At 35.1% G+C, this 16,184-nt stretch overlaps 1 protein-coding gene across 2 annotated transcripts; it reads right to left on the reverse strand.

The window, feature by feature from the left end:
• Positions 1–57: 57 nt before the first annotated feature.
• LOC103979320 (coatomer subunit delta-2) lies at positions 58–16,103 on the reverse strand. Of its 2 annotated transcripts, XM_009395418.3 has the most exons (12): positions 15,996–16,103; positions 15,328–15,411; positions 13,328–13,367; positions 11,710–11,933; positions 11,158–11,400; positions 6,134–6,302; positions 5,316–5,617; positions 4,654–4,840; positions 4,428–4,581; positions 1,964–2,026; positions 1,763–1,859; positions 58–347 (listed from the first exon to the last, which is right to left on the reverse strand). In XM_009395418.3, exons 2-12 carry the CDS (start codon positions 15,328–15,330, stop codon positions 258–260), a joined length of 1,572 nt encoding a protein of 523 aa, XP_009393693.1. In that variant the 5' UTR covers positions 15,331–15,411; positions 15,996–16,103; the 3' UTR covers positions 58–257. The 2 variants fall into 2 exon arrangements, with proteins under 2 accessions (XP_009393693.1, XP_064989938.1); XM_065133866.1 differs by lacking the exon at positions 11,158–11,400.
• Between the last annotated feature and the right edge of the window lie 81 nt (positions 16,104–16,184).

Below are 16,184 nucleotides of genomic sequence, written 5' to 3' on the forward strand. Positions count from 1 at the left end.
ATGATTCCATGAAACATTTATATATATACAAAGGAAAATGCAAGAATTGCTCAAGAGTGAAGAATAAAACATTTCCGCATGATCCATCAATTAAAAGGAACAATGGAGAAAACAAAATTCAAACTGAGTTTAGTCTAGTTGCAGCAGCAGTTGTATAGCAAAAATTTATGAATAACAAAATTAAAATGTCCCTCTGTGATGAGATATTGAATCTAGCAAAATGAGCTTCTCATGATGGCCACCATTTCCATCATTATTTAAATCACTTGGTATGTGTCGGTGATCAGCTGAATCCTCTGCGAGTACTTTGGAGGAGCATTACCTCTGAGTGGCATGAGATTTACAACCTGTGGCAAATTTGCAAAGCTTAAGCTTGTGAACTATAACCAAAAAGCAGGCATGTTCAAAAGTCATCTTCAAGAACAGATTAGGAAGCTGATGCCAAAGGAAAACCATAGATTCTTACAATCAATTCCAGAAATCCATAAGAAAATAGTCCATGATTAATTTGGATTAGATGAAAAGCAATATAGAGTTCTCTGCCATAATGATCAAAAGTACATTACTAAGTTATTCTTCAACTAGATGCAACAGATTTGTGTTTTGTGTCCAACAGATTGTAATAAGATCTCAAAAATATATACATAATCAATATACAGAGATCGATAGTTCCAGGAAAATAAACTCAAATATGAAGCAATTGATTAAGATGTCCAAATAGTGCATACCATAGGTCTGTAAGACTACAATAAAATTCATTAGAGAGAATAAAGGCAAAGTCCAATACTATAAAAGGATTCATGAGTACTGTGTTAGGATAGGTAAGTAGATGCTAGCTAAAAAGGGGCCCACCCATTAATTACATTACTAAGAGTGGTCCAGATGAGAGGATATTACACTTAGTGGTCTATGATACACAGTTGTGGAGAAAGCTTTAAAAGATCATGAGTTATACTTAATCCCATTTAGCTTTACTTGTTCACATGGAACCGAGAGCAAATGGAATTTCCCTGGTGGAGTTTCAGTATGTGTTGATAAATGTTGGCAAGCACATACTAAGTTGACACAATATCAGAAAAAGGAACAGGGCATGCCAAGGTTATATGCCAAACATCCTTTTAAAAAGATATTCGAACTTGCCAAAAATATCCATCTACTATCAGCTTCCTTTACTCATTATGGGAATGAATACATAAGGATAGCTTTATTAACTTCCAATCCTACTCTGATCCCCTCATATCTGCAGCCACCCATGAAATTGGTGTTGGTCACAGAAAGCAAGTAGGAAAGGTGCTATTTTCATGATGGCTAGTGTCAGCTAAAATGTGTGGACATGCTATGAAATACAAGGCATGCTAACAAAAATTAAATCCCCGTTTTCACCCCGATAACATCAATATATCCTATGGGAACAGTGAGCTAGCAGAGACAATTGCTCAGTCATAAAATCCATTCAATCCATGGATATATATGCACTTAATAATTAATATATGTATATATATGACAAGTAAATTAATGCTATTAGATTTGGCTCTGTTTCAGACTTAACTATAAAAAAATAAATTAACTAGGATCTTAAAGGACCTTTAAACTGGTTAACAATCTACATAACAAGGAATAAGACTAAATTGTCCTAAGAAACTTTACATCTCTCCACAAAAGAAATCGTTTGCCTCATGACCAGGTCAAAAATAAACTCTTTACAGAGTTTGCAACAAAACCTTAAAATGTAGCTGACTGCCTTAAATTAATAGTTACTCACCTTAACATCGCTATATGTGCTTGCAGCAGTAAAGCTAATAGCAATAGGGAAAAATAATGACGAATCAGCTGGAGGCACAACAAACTCCATTGATCCACTGACAAGATATAAAATTAGAAAGGAAAAAAATATTAGTATAAGCAAATGATTGGAATTTCAAATGTGCAATAGATTTAATTGCATGAGGCATGCTTGTTGTACCTGCGATTGGAATGATCAATAAGAAGAATGGACCACTCTAATGTGGAATTTCTTGAGTCATACCTGTAGATGGTTTAAAAAGCAATTAAACAATCTTTAAGAATGAAAAGTATCTTAAACTGCCAATTAAAAGATAATAACATGAAGAAGAAGGCACAATTCTAAAATCAGACAAGTTTGCCTTGAAAACAGAAGTTCCTTATCAAATAGATAGTTTCATAATGGTTTTTTTTTCTACATTATTCAAGCAGGTGTTACAAAATTGTGGAACTACATTAGATCCACTGTACTCTAAGTCTAATATGCATTATACTTTTGATAGTGCATGTTGATAGGGTCATGATCAAGGATTTTAATTTCAAATGATACCGCCCGTACCGGGCGGTACGTACTGGTCCGCTAGCAGACCAGTACGCAGATCGCTCACTACTGGACGGTATCAACTTGGCCGCGGTGAGGGAAGAAGAAGCGTCGAGGGAGAGGAGGGAGAACCTCGACGCTTCCTGATCTGGCACCGCCCTCCCTTGACAATCCCGATCCAGGAGGTAATGGAGAGGTCGGCTTGGCTTCTTCTTTGCCGCATTCTTCGTTGAAGGCCGGAGACGCCTGCGGCCTTCGCTGCGTTCTTCACCGAAGGCTGGAGACGTTTGCGGCCTTCGACATCTTCATCGAACGTTGTAGATGCGGAGAAGACCGCAAGAATGTGACGAAGGCTGGAGACGTCTGCGGTCTTCGATTTCTTGGTCGAACGCCATCGCAGATGAGAAGAAGACCGCGTCTTCTCCTCATTTGACGCGACGAGGAGAAGAAAAAGGAGGCAACGTACGCCTCCTTTTATATATATATATATATATATATATATATATATATATATATATATATATATATATATATATCGAGTGGTGTACCCTAGGGTACTGCTCAGTATGCCTGTACCGTACCATATCGAGCAAAGTTCGAAACTCCGATACGGTACGAAATTACAAACCTTGGTCATGATAATACATACCAGGTATACACCAGGTATACATTGCCATGGATCATGCTATAGTCTTGACTGTGCTAAGTACATACTACACAAGGACGTTCTAGAACTCGTAGCAATATCAGAATTTGGTTCAAATTACTAAATCAATCCACTCAAAAAACATAAAATATAGTTACCGACTGAAGCCTATATGGTTTTGAATAGGTCAGCATTTAGAATTTTTGTGCATGGATGGCTTGCACTGTGTTGATGTGTACCACTAAATCCATAACAAGGGTGTACTTGTCTTTTCCATTGCAACTGACATGTGCCGGTTGGCATAGGACCCATACTGTCCCATGGCAGAGGAAATACTTGTGCTAGACACTTTTTTTTTCTAGTTTGCATTTAAAAATGTTAGGAAAAAAGCACAATATTTTGCATGTCCATGTATCCCTTACACTTTTACAATATGTATGTTTTCTTCCTTCTCATATTGTATATGTATCACAGAATAATATATTGTACAATAATTTAGTTTTCTTTTTCAATACAGCTGGAAAAAAAATAGTTTCATGAATTTTAGTTTCTAAGGGTGCAGCAAGATCTTAATGGCTTCCATAAAATATTTTTGTCATGAGACCATCTGAAAAATGAGTCTGATGCCCACTTTAACCTACAAAACATGTTTACTTCTGAATGTCATATGAATTTCTTCAATATGTTATTCAAGTTGACACATCACTTCTTTTGTGTCTACATCTACCGATGTCAGAGACCAAATATATAAATTACGTGTGGGCCAAATTCAGTGAGCATGCCTTATTTGCTCGCTTGTTTGACTCTTTCTGAAGTTATCAGAAAAAACCTACAAAAGACTGGGCTAAAAGCACCCTGATTAATCTGAATATCAAGTAAATAAGTTCTGATCTCTGAATTTTTTGAACATAGGCTGGATCAACAAGGAAAGTTTCCTGATCATATGTGTGCATGTGCATGCATGTGATTGGAACATACCAAAAGCTTGACTGTGAGACATTATAAGATAGAAGAGATATTCTAATAACCCATGAAATTTAATCTTCAACACAACAACAAAAAAAAGTAAAATGAACTCTAAAAGTTGAGAAAAGAAGTCATTAAATTGGATCATTGACAGTGACAATAAGCTGCAGCTCAAGGGCCAAGAACAAGAATTTTACTACATGCAATTTGGTGCATAAATTGTATAAATTTCACTAAGCAATGGGATATAGAAATGATCTGAAATACATGTGAAAAGGAACTTCTTTGGTACCAAATTCAAAACAAATCAGTGAAATGACTAATGAGTAATAATAATGCTAAAAATAAAGGGATTTGCCAACTTAGAATCAGGTCTAATTATTGGCTTTACTAGAAGCAATTCCTTGTGTGGATAGGAATCTCTAAGTGAACATGATATGAAACTGGATCTAAATGAAGTCTAAATAAAAAATATAGTTGAAGTAAACTTACTTCCATTCTCCATCTATCTGGCTTACATTTGGTGGCTCCCTTAGCGCAGGGAGAGGTATGGAGATGACAACATTCTTTAAGTCAAACATCTCTGATGCTTCATACTCTATGTTCACAAAAGTTTCACCGCTGGAAACAGAGGGCCAGCAGTTGACTACAGATAAATGAGAAATGATTAGAAGAACTTCTTTATCGACAAAGATCTAAAGAAGCACATATTACCCACCAGTTAGCGGCAAAGAGGCTTCATCCATGCCCTGAATTCTCCACTTCATAAGGCCAACATCATTTTGACCAGTAGGGAATGGCCTGTTAGGATCTTTCAAGCCTATAATGTGCTTGCTATTGAACAACTCTTTGTTGATGTTAGGATGGGTTTTGAAGCTGAGGCCATGAACATCTTGGTTTTCAATCTGGAAACAAGATACAGTTTCAAAGAATAACTCATGAATTAGATATCTATGAATAGAAAATTGATCATATATTTAATTGAGTTTCACATGTAGATCTTCCAAGACATCATAAAGGAAATATTTCTTACATGCAATACCCAGAATCACAGGGTATTAACTTTCTGTAAGTTTTCTCCTAAAGTAGCAGAATGTACATGATAGCAACATACTTAACTTTAGCTTCCATAATTTTTATCATCATTTTAAAGATAGCATATTAAATCACCATGTCACTGGTCCATGGAAAATTTGTAGTCAGTCTAAAGCAGAACATAACAATAACAAAGTGCACGTAGTGATTCCTACATATTCACCATGCAAGGCACTATCAAACAACAATTCAAGCAGCAATATTTTTAAGAAGAGAAAAATAAATAATATAGTTGCAGCACAAGCAATATGACATTTGCAAATGGATGTGAATGAGCAAGAGAACCTGAAACTGGACAAATCCATCTTCTTGGTTAAGAATTTGAAGGGAAAGAGTTCCTTGGATATCAAAGTTATTAAGACCACCATCTCTCCTAATTACAACATTCAATCTCTCTTCAATGGTCAATGTGATGGGATCAGTTGGTGGAAGAGATGGCTTCGATTGTGCAGCAATTGGCTGCACATCCTCAAGAATTACTTCCCCTTCAGCTTTTAATGATTCCAAAAACTGGTTTGTCCTTTGTGTTTTGCCTAACTTCATACCAAGGCCTTTGGGGGGAGCAGTAGCAGATGCAGATGGACGACCTGAGGGAGCAGAGTATTTAGTAGAAAAAAGAAACCATTAAAACATTAAAAATTGAAATCACACACATGTTTTTAACTAACACTTTATGCATGACAACGACTATAGATGCCTTATTAAAATTGCCAGTTTAACTAAATCTGGTAAGGCTGATAGCAACTGCTGATTGATGTCAATAGTCAAGTGCTTACAATTGTGAAATATTGATTATTATTTTTGACATAAGGAAGCCTGGTAACTCCCCAGTCACTACAGGGTTTATGAAGGGCACTGGGTAAACAAGCAAAGTTTAAATTCTGTGAAAGAAACATGAAAAATGAATTAAGGTAAAAAACTATTATTTCAGCATTTAACCGTAAAAAGCAGTAGAGAGATAATCACACAAGAAAATTAGGAAAATTCATAAAAAAATAAAATAATTATATTCATCAGCTATGCACTAAAAAATTAAGCAATACAAATTATTGTAAACCTTGGTAAAGATGCTCATATGAGAGAACACACCAATAACAACATACCTTTGGGCTTGCTAGTTAAGGATTCTATGTCAGTGCTTAATCCAATTCCAGAACCACTGCCAAAGCCACTTCCAGTATTCGAAATACTCATATCACTGAAGCTACTCTCAATTCTTCGAGGGCCAGACAAAGCCATAAATCCTCCTTTATCGCCTTTGTTCTTTTCAATCTGTCAAGAGAAATACAAATCTGAGATGTGATGATTGTAATAATTTCACGTTGACCTTAGTCAAACCAAGCTAACAAAATATACAGAAATGAAAATTGCAAATATGAAATATCGTTGTTGTCAAAGTTTTATTGCATGAGAACTGATTAAAGAACATTCTCAAAGATTGGGTCAATACAATTGGCTATTTTTCATAAATGATTAAGGACCAACCAGTGGATAAAAATCAACTTTCACAAACAAATAGCTCAGCACCTGAAAATTTTGCCCCACAAAAATGTCATAACATCATTCACATATTTGCAAATAAGGTTTCTGATGGATAAGTGTTTTTAGCATAGTTATTAGAACCGGACTGAACCAGGTGGTAGGACTTGAAAAATGGGGAACCGGACAATTAACTGATTTGATTCAATTATTGGATCAGATGTGTTGAAAAATTGGAATGAACCGATTGACCCGGCCAGCTTTTGGATAACTAGTGTGAACCAACAGGGTTATATAAAAACTGATCCAGTTTTGTAATAAAATGAAATATTTCTTAAATACTCTCAACTTTTATTATTTGTTTTGGAAGCAATTTATGTCAACTATAAAATTAAGGTCGACGTGAGAAATAAACTAAGACCAATCAGATTTAATGTAATTACCCCCAATGTTTACATTTATAATGTTGGTTGATATCAGGGTATCGCCTGATATGGTATGGTACAAGCAATACATACTGGTCCGACAGGTGACCGGCACGTGGAGCACCCTGTATCGGGCGATTATGTATTAGGTACCTCGTATCAGGTGATACGAGGTTTGTATCGGACGGCACGATCAAAACTCAATTGCTACTGACTTGTACCGATCAGTAATAGTCAGATTTCGACCGATACCCATAAAGGGCTAAGATTTACTTATTTTCGATGGTTAATTTGACCGCTAGAACCAGTTCAATGGGTTTTTAAACCTTTTCCTCCCCCCTCGTTCAACCTCTTTCACTCTCTCAAACTCTTCAACTCTCCCAAACTCATTCTCACTCATATCTCTCTCATTCTCACATTTTCACTCTCTTAAACTCAAGCAAAACGTGATTTGTGGATTGAGAGTGGGCATAAAGTAGAGCTCATCGTATTCCCAACCATCATATTATAAAAGATTTTATGACCAACAACAATACGGTGATAGTTGGTCATTCTTTTTCGAGGCTAATCGATCTTATGAAAAATAGTTCATACTTGCCATAATCATGATATGATAAGTCAGTGCCAAAAGAAGAAGTTCCAGCAATCTCCACCCTCCGCACTAATGCATGGCATAGTCATACTTGCCTCAAGAGCCACCTTGGACACATGTGGCTCATGATGATCAAACTACAACCATCACCAGATTGATGCACTACTGACATATGGTGTATTAATATACCATGTCGTGGAAGCAATTCCAAGATTGGATCCGACAAACATACCATATTGATATACAAATCTATAGGATTAAGGACCCCAATCAACCACTTATGGAGTCCCGTCATTCTTTTTAGTAGTAGAACCAGGTATATCCATCGATCAATCCATTTATTACTTGATTTATTTGAATTTTAATTTTTAACTCGTAATCCAACAATTCAAGCCATATCTTTGTAGATAATTTAATATCAATGGAAGGACGGCTCGGACCATGCCCCAACGCTACTCCTTAAAGCTCGAAAAAGATACGTTGTTATTCCTTCCTAGTTTAGAATATTTTTGATGAAATTATACTAAACTTACATTTGGTTCCAAATTTAAAACCCTAATCCAAGCTTTTTCTATTTTTTCAAGAATTTTCGAAGGTTTTTTAGGTTTTTTTCTGTGTCGTCGACATACCCCACCATCGTCGACATACATACTATATATAATTTTAAATTATTAAATATTTTTTAAACTATTTTTTAATTAAACATGTGGTCCAGCCAGTTGACCCACTAGTTCAACCAATGACCCAAGTGACTAGGTCACTTCCCGGTTCGTTTTTGATAACTATGGGTTTTAGTCATTTACAAAAGATAAAAATGTTTAAGAATCTAGAAAGGCTGCATTCTATAAAAGATATTGTTACATAGAAATGGTATCTAATATCATTAGAGACAGTTTCTGATTAAACCTACAGTTCCCTCATTCTGATGTTATGTACTCATTAAAAAGTAGATGGGAGATTAGTATAATATGACTCATATTAGTAACTACTGGCTTCAAAATTACGTACCAAAAAACTGTTTTTTGCAGTTCTCATTCCCAAAATAACTTATGACATAATTTTCAAAATTGGCCAGATCTTCTAGACCAGGATCGGTCTTTCCAACCCACAAAATCTCAATTTCTAGATCAGAAATCTGCCAGAATCAGTCAGACATCGATCAATTTTGAGAAAAGTCCAGAATCAGCTGATTCAGGCTTTAGGGTTGCAGCTGCATCATATTTTGAATGAGATATTTAAGGATGGGAAAGAAAGTGGGAAAGAGAGAAGGGGAAACACCAGAAGAAAATGAGGAAGGGGGACCAAAAGGAGGGGAAGGCCAGAGGGGAGTGGAAGCAAAGGACTAGCTTCACACTCCACCATCCATAAGCAACCATCCACTGCTCTCCAGCCTTCATTGGAAGTTCACTGGTCACCAGCCGCTTAGCTATTGACTCTGTACCACCTCTTTCAAGTTCACAACACACACCACAATCACTAGTCAGCCCTGCCTTAAGTCCTCACACATAGATCATGCATGAGCCACATAGGTATGTTATATCTAAATCCACAAATTTATGACTATAACTTATTATTATTCTATGCATAAGCTATATTATTAACTTAAAAAATATCTGCAAATTGTATTACAATCACCAAGCTAAATGCATAACTTATGAATATAATAAATTATAATCTATAACTTAAAATATATAAATATAATATTTATAACTTCATATACTATTCATCTTACATAGTCATATACATTTTTAATTACTTAATATATCTATGTTCTAAAAAATTTCACTATTTCCTTTTTCCCATGTTTTATAATTTCTATCTTTTTGAATTTTTATCAATCCCAATCCCTCCCATCATTGTATCATCATTGGTTGATCCCAATTCCAGTTCCAATTTTGCAAACCATAACTAATGTTATGTCAATTGGTGAATCAGTACAGGAGTTTCACTTGAACTTGAACATAATAGTCTAAATTTTGTTGCATGAATTTGATATCAGGGGATCATATGAAGAAAATCCACATATAAATTGAGCAATTCTGTGATATTATATGTTAAAATATATGCATATTGTGATAATGACTAAAGAAAGGAGATGATGAAACTTAGTAAGCACAACTTTCTAGTGAGATTTTAACACCAATAGGAGATTCTCCTGAATTACCAATTGTTATTTGTGTTTTTATTATGTTCAATGTTGAAACAAATTTTATAAGCGTGACATAAGTTCTTTTGGTTGATATTAACTGATCACCCGTTCCTTTTCAACAAGTAATAACAAATTATTTATTTCTTCTATTCTATGATGTGGTAGATGCTTATTTACTTTATTATTATGGTTGGTGTGGTAAATGTTCTCCGGGCATTAGTGTACCACATCATAAAATAGAAGAGAGCATGACGGTGACAAAATGTCCAACAACCATAAACTACAAAACTTCGGCATTGAACTTAAGAAATATTTTGTAATTGATATATAAAAAGATATTTGAAAAAGAATAGAAGATTTGACAGAAGATTTTTTTATTGTCATGAAGCACATGCTACAAATGAAGTTACACAAGTTGCCAACGTGGTATGGCACAAGTGTGACAACATGATATGGCCATTCCTTGAATGTGACACAGCAAGTGACATTACTGACATTTAATATAAAGTGTAGTCAAATCAACTTGCACATAATCGAGCTCAAAAATGAATCGCTCAAGTTGCTGATGTTTACAACATTAGTTCTTCATACCATGTCTACTAAAATTCTGAACTTGTCTATAGTGCACGAATTGGAGTTCTTAGTTATTTTAGATTGTGAAGCCTAAACTCTAACGTTAATGACTAATGCAAATCTGTCAGCTAAAAAAAAATTCATCATCATAAAACAACCTATAAAGTAAGGTATGTAATATCGTACCGTACCGGTGTTTCGAAGTTGGCTCGGTACGCTACGATACCGGTATACCGAGCGGTATGCTAGGGCGTATCGAACACTATAGTACTGTAGCACTGCTACAGTATAGCACTGTAGTACTGTAGCGGTACCGGGCGGTCCGCATACCGGTATGTCGTTAAACCGATACGTACTGCCCGTACCGGGCGGTACCATTCGGTACTGCATACCATGCTATAAAGGCAAGCATAATCTCATGGATATTCACTAATGCACACAATATAGTATGTGTAACTTTAGAATAACCAACATAGATTATGATGTCAGAACCAGTGTCTGCCATACCGAATCGTACCGCCCGGTACGGGCGGTACATACCGGTCCGACAGGCCAGCGGTACGCGAACCGCCCGGTACCGGTCCGCACTGTAGCAGTGCTACAGTGCTCGGTACACCTGGGTGTACCGCTCAGTACACCGTACCATACCGGTACCAAGCCCAGGTCGAAATACCGGTACGATACGGTATTGCGAACCTCGGTCAGAACAAAATATCAGTTAGAGTAACTCAACTAAGCATGACTTCAGCCAATGAAATAACATAAAGGAATGAGAAGTATTGGAAACACGATACCTTTTATATCATCAAACTTATGAAGAACAATTTCTTCACATGTAACAAGAAAAGAGATGTTCTCTTTTGCAGAAAATTAGCTATTTAAGAAAAGGGAGCAAAGGTGTATGCATACCTTGCTTTTGTCAATCTCACTAGCTTTTCGCTTCATGACATCCTTAGTCTCATTGATTTTGCTTTGCAGGACCAACTTATGTAATCTTTCTTCATGACTCTCCATCTCACAATACTGTTTAACTTGTGCAACATTCAAATTTTCTTTGTGCCCCAATGAGATGGCTTCATCGAAAGCAAAAATCAACTCAAAAGCCATCTTACCTATTCCCTCTTCATCTAATGAGGGTGAATATTCAGGCACCTATGTACTATTTAAGGAAACAAATTTAGAAAGCTTTTAATCATGAAAAGAAGTTCAAAAACACAACAAAGTTAGGTTAATGAAATCTCCAATTAATGCAGAAATATTTGCCCCTAATCTAAGGTTAAGAAGTACAATTAGAAAAATCTACAAAGCAAGATAACTCTGCATATGAAGTACCAGGAAATTAAGAAAATATATTTATATCCAAGGAAGCAAATCTACTGTAGCTCAAGAAAAAGTAACGGATATGATGTCAACAATTAACTAAATTAAAAAACAATTTGCCATAGAATGTAAAAAGGATACAAGTTTGGATAGGAGTCTCAATGTGTCCAGATCTTCAAGAATGTTACTCTGTTTATTTGTAACGAGTAGCAGATATAGTGCTTCTATTGGTTGGTACACATAGCGCACATTTTCAGTCTCAACAAAAGTATGTTGCTTTCCGGTTCCCACTAACTTTGGGAAGGCAGCTAGTAATCCTTCTATCCTTATTCGAGACATGTCCACAAACTGCCTTGAAACCAACACTACAGTTTAAATAAAAAGGAATAGTAATAATTAGATAATATGCTCTACCATGGAATTATGTTTTATTGAGTAAATCTGGATTATAATAGAATCTGAAGAAAAAGATAAAGTATTATAGCAAATCTTTTATCAATAAATATTGTGATCCAACCAATCACGGTCCTGCCAATACAGGATCCAGAAAAGGTCAAGATACATGATGTTACTGCTATAAGAAGCAAGGTTGTTTCCTGTTTTTGTAGATACTACTACAAAGCACCTTAAAGTTTAAACCATGAAAATCATTCTCAACAATATTTTTAGTTTCTTGAGGAGTACATAAACTAGAACTGAAAGAATCCGAGGATACAGTAAGTGAAAGTAGCAACAAAAGAGTCCTAATGAAATCATGGTTTTGATTCCCAAATTATACATAATTTCTGACTTTTATACGAAGACAAACAAGTAAAAATAAGCTAAGTAAATTAGAAGAAACACATTCAATTATTATTAGGATGAAGACAAAATGAAGCAAGACTCTAGGCGACTAGATCACTAGAATGCCCTATGATATGCATAAAACTGGTATTTCAAAAAAAGAAGGATATAAATTTGAGTCCAAAATGTATAAAATAAAAGAAATAATAGACAAATGACCTAAATAACAATTTCAGGTATATTTCAAAAGTTATTATGGAATAAAATTTAGAAAAAAAAAACATCTGTTTGTTTTCATTTGAGCTGATTGGACAAAAATAAAAGAACTTTGATGGCAACCAATAGATCTGTCAGAATACTATTAACAATAGACGTAACCTCAATCAAGGTAGAAGTTAGATATGCAGCCTGCAAGGAACTATGTAGTGAGAGTAAAGCTTGGACACTAAGTCCAATGTTTCAATTGATCAAAATATAATAAAAAGAAACAAACACTTAATCAATTTGGGTTTGCAAATGTAACTAAAGAAACATGGAGCTTTGATTTAGGAAAATTAAGTTCAATTTGAAAAGCAACAAAATCAGGGAAACATAATTAAGCTCCAAATCAAAGGTCCAAGCTATTTGAAATTATTGAAAATCATGGCAGCTGATTTAGATTATTAATATCACAATGCCAATGTGTTGGATAACAAATCTTCAGCAGTCAATAATAAATACTAAAATTTGAGTATATGAGGGCAAAGCAAAGTCAAACAACTATATTTTCTTGAAGTAGTTTATACGAATGTGTTGGATAACAAATCTTCAGCAGTCAATAATAAATACTAAAATTTGTGTATATGAGGGCAAAGCAAAGTCAAACAACTATATTTTCTTAAGTAGTTTAACTGCGATGAAGAACCAACAGTAAAGATCATTTGTCATAGTGTGATGTAGAAATTGAAAGTACCAAACTAATATGAAACCAACTCACCTTTTCCAGACTTGGTTATGATAGAAGCAGCAAGAACAACCTGATCCAACATACGAAAAGATGCTTAGGAGGGCAGAGTCGTTTGGCTACCTCCTATCTGACTTAAACTAAATGAACTATTGAAGCTTAAAACAGCATCATTATATACAGAGGATCTGCACTCCTGAATTTCATTACAACCCCAAGCACAAAAAAGAATCCAAAGCAAGAACAGGAAAATTTTTATATTGACCCATTATAGCTACAACAAGAATCTTGGGTTATTTATTTAGCTCAAGTAATTCTCCAAATCACTCCCATTTTTAAATAATTGCTTTATCATTTTCAGAGTTCGCATATAATCCCTTGACATCATATAGTACTGTACTACCAAAATATAAAGAACAAGTAAATTAAAAATGATAACAATAATGGAAACAAAGCAGTGAAAGAAAACATGGATGAAATGCCAGTGTCTAAACAGTTTTAAGGAATATTCTATACAATTTAACTTCGTAACAGGAAAGTTTATAATTTTCAATATTTATAGGGTTACAAATTATATTCCTCCATCAACAAAATAGATGTGCTAAAAAAAAATTAGATTACCAACCCTCAACAAAATATGAGCAATATGGAAGAGTTTGCTCTTAAGTTAGCTACTAACAGATGGTTACTCTCCTATGGGAATTTTAAGGTCATCTCACTGTATTTTTCTTTTTGCAGCTCAACTAGGATCGGAGAACTCAGCTGTATAATAAAATGCCTTCCCAACAGTATAAACAGTTAATACTTAAAGACAGTGTATAAAATAATGCAACAGACAACTAGTTCTTCGAAAAAACATTACTGAAATGCACATCAAAGTGCTCATCGTCCAGTCACCGAGAATTTCAAGCCATATAAGTCAACTAATTGTCTATGCCATGTCATTTGTGTTAATTTAGCGATGCATAATATATTGCATAAAATCAAATTTTCTAAAGAAACAAAATATCCAGAGATAGTCCTTATGTTAGAGTCCTCATTAGATGAGCCACAGAAACAATTGGGTTGATGAAAAGCAATTAAACTAAGTATTTATCGCAACATCCTGGCATATCCTCTAAGGTCAGTAACACGAACGACCAAAAGTTCAATCAGGATGAAAGATCAACATTCAACTCATAATCATTATTTCAGAAAATTATTCTATAAGCCAATATTATAAATGCTCTGGTCCTTCCATCCAGAAAACACATAATCTCTGTAACTGGTGAAGAATTAAAAATAGTGAGAAAATTTTATTGGGTAGGTTAACTTGGTAGTAATTGGACTGTTCAATCCAAGACGTAAAAAATAGATAAATTGCATCAAACCTTAGTCAAGTTTGGTTGATTTAAAAGGCAATCATATTTATTAAAGCAGCCGAAGGAATTGATTTATCATGTTTAAACAGAAAATGGTTTAAGTAGTGATCAGCTTGCAAACACAACATAGTCCATAGCAAGGTCTGAAATTTCGTACCGTACCGGAGTTTCAACGATCGCTCGGTTCGGTACGGAACGATATACCGCTCGGTATATATATAATATAATATATATATATATAAGATTATATATATATTTATATATATATTTTTTATTTATTTAAAAGCCAACGTCGCATCACCTCGGCGACGTCGCCGAAAAAGGCGACGTTGCATCGCCTCGGTGACGTCGCCAAGCCTTTTTCTAATATATATATATATATATATATATATATATATATATATATATATATATATATATATAAAATTTTAATATTATTATTCGTTTCGTCCGATAATAGACGGTCCGCGTACCGGTATACCTTCGAACCGGTATGTACCGTCCATACCGGGCAGTATTATTCGGTATTGTTTACCTTGGTCCATAGCCTGATATACTAAATGCTTCTCGAAACTGTGTTAGCATGTACAAGACAGATGAGCATAAAAGCCAACTTATGCCAGTAGATTGTATAGGTAAAGAACGAAAAACAACATTACTACAATTTCATACCATTTTGAACGAATATGACGCCCCAAGCAACTATCAACCCAACTGCACTGGAGGAAAATATTGGTAAAATATACTGCAGGAAATCTGACAAAAGAATCAAGCAGTTAGATTATCATTTAAAGAAAACATTTTATACCCCAGAACACAGTCTCCGACAAAAATATATACATTAGAAAAAGTTCATAAAATCATAAATGGATAAACTAAATTTTCTTCATTGTAAGACAACCGGCGACCAATCTCACAGACCAAATTAGCAAGAAGATCACCAGAGTCAGAACAAAAAAATGAAAGCACGCAAATTTTCACTTATTTAGGACCTATCAACACTTTGAATTCCTTCATTTACATACAAAAATCTATAATTATAGCAGATCTATCTAAGTGTCGAAAGTTAATATGTAATCACACCTTTTTCCTACATATATTCATTCTATACCCAAGAGAGATCAACGAAGCGATCAAAGACGAGATCTAAATGAAACTGGATCCAAAACAAGATAGAGAACGAACATTGAGAACGATGGGGGATAACAGATTCAAGCGAGAAACTCGAGATCCATCAACATCGAAAACTCAGATCGTTGCAAAGCGCGTCGAAAATAACAAATCAAACGATAAAGATCGGGAACAAGAAAGTAAATGGGAGACGAGAACTTGGTTCAAACCTGATCTAGGAGTTCAGCGGAGATCCGTCGAAGCACAGAGGCTGGCGAGGGAGGGCGCTTAAGAAGGGTGGAGCCGAGAAACGAACGCCACGAGGAGAGAGACAACACGTGATGACGCGTCTATAACGGGAGTGCTGTAATGTATATAACGAACTAGTTCACTATCGGGTCGGGAATACCGGATCTTGA

This window comes from Musa acuminata, chromosome BXJ1-3, assembly GCF_036884655.1.
Source record: "Musa acuminata AAA Group cultivar baxijiao chromosome BXJ1-3, Cavendish_Baxijiao_AAA, whole genome shotgun sequence".
Classification (NCBI taxonomy): Eukaryota; Viridiplantae; Streptophyta; class Magnoliopsida; order Zingiberales; family Musaceae; genus Musa; species Musa acuminata.

Bases quoted from the DNA above. Each gene is read 5' to 3' on its own strand.
- LOC103979320 (XM_009395418.3), bottom strand. The intron at 11,401-11,709 runs GTATCCTTTTTA...AATAGTACATAG, and splicing joins TGAGACTCCTATCCAAACTT to GTGCCTGAATATTCACCCTC. The intron at 4,841-5,315 runs GTTCTCTTGCTC...TCTTGTTTCCAG, and splicing joins ATGGATTTGTCCAGTTTCAG to ATTGAAAACCAAGATGTTCA.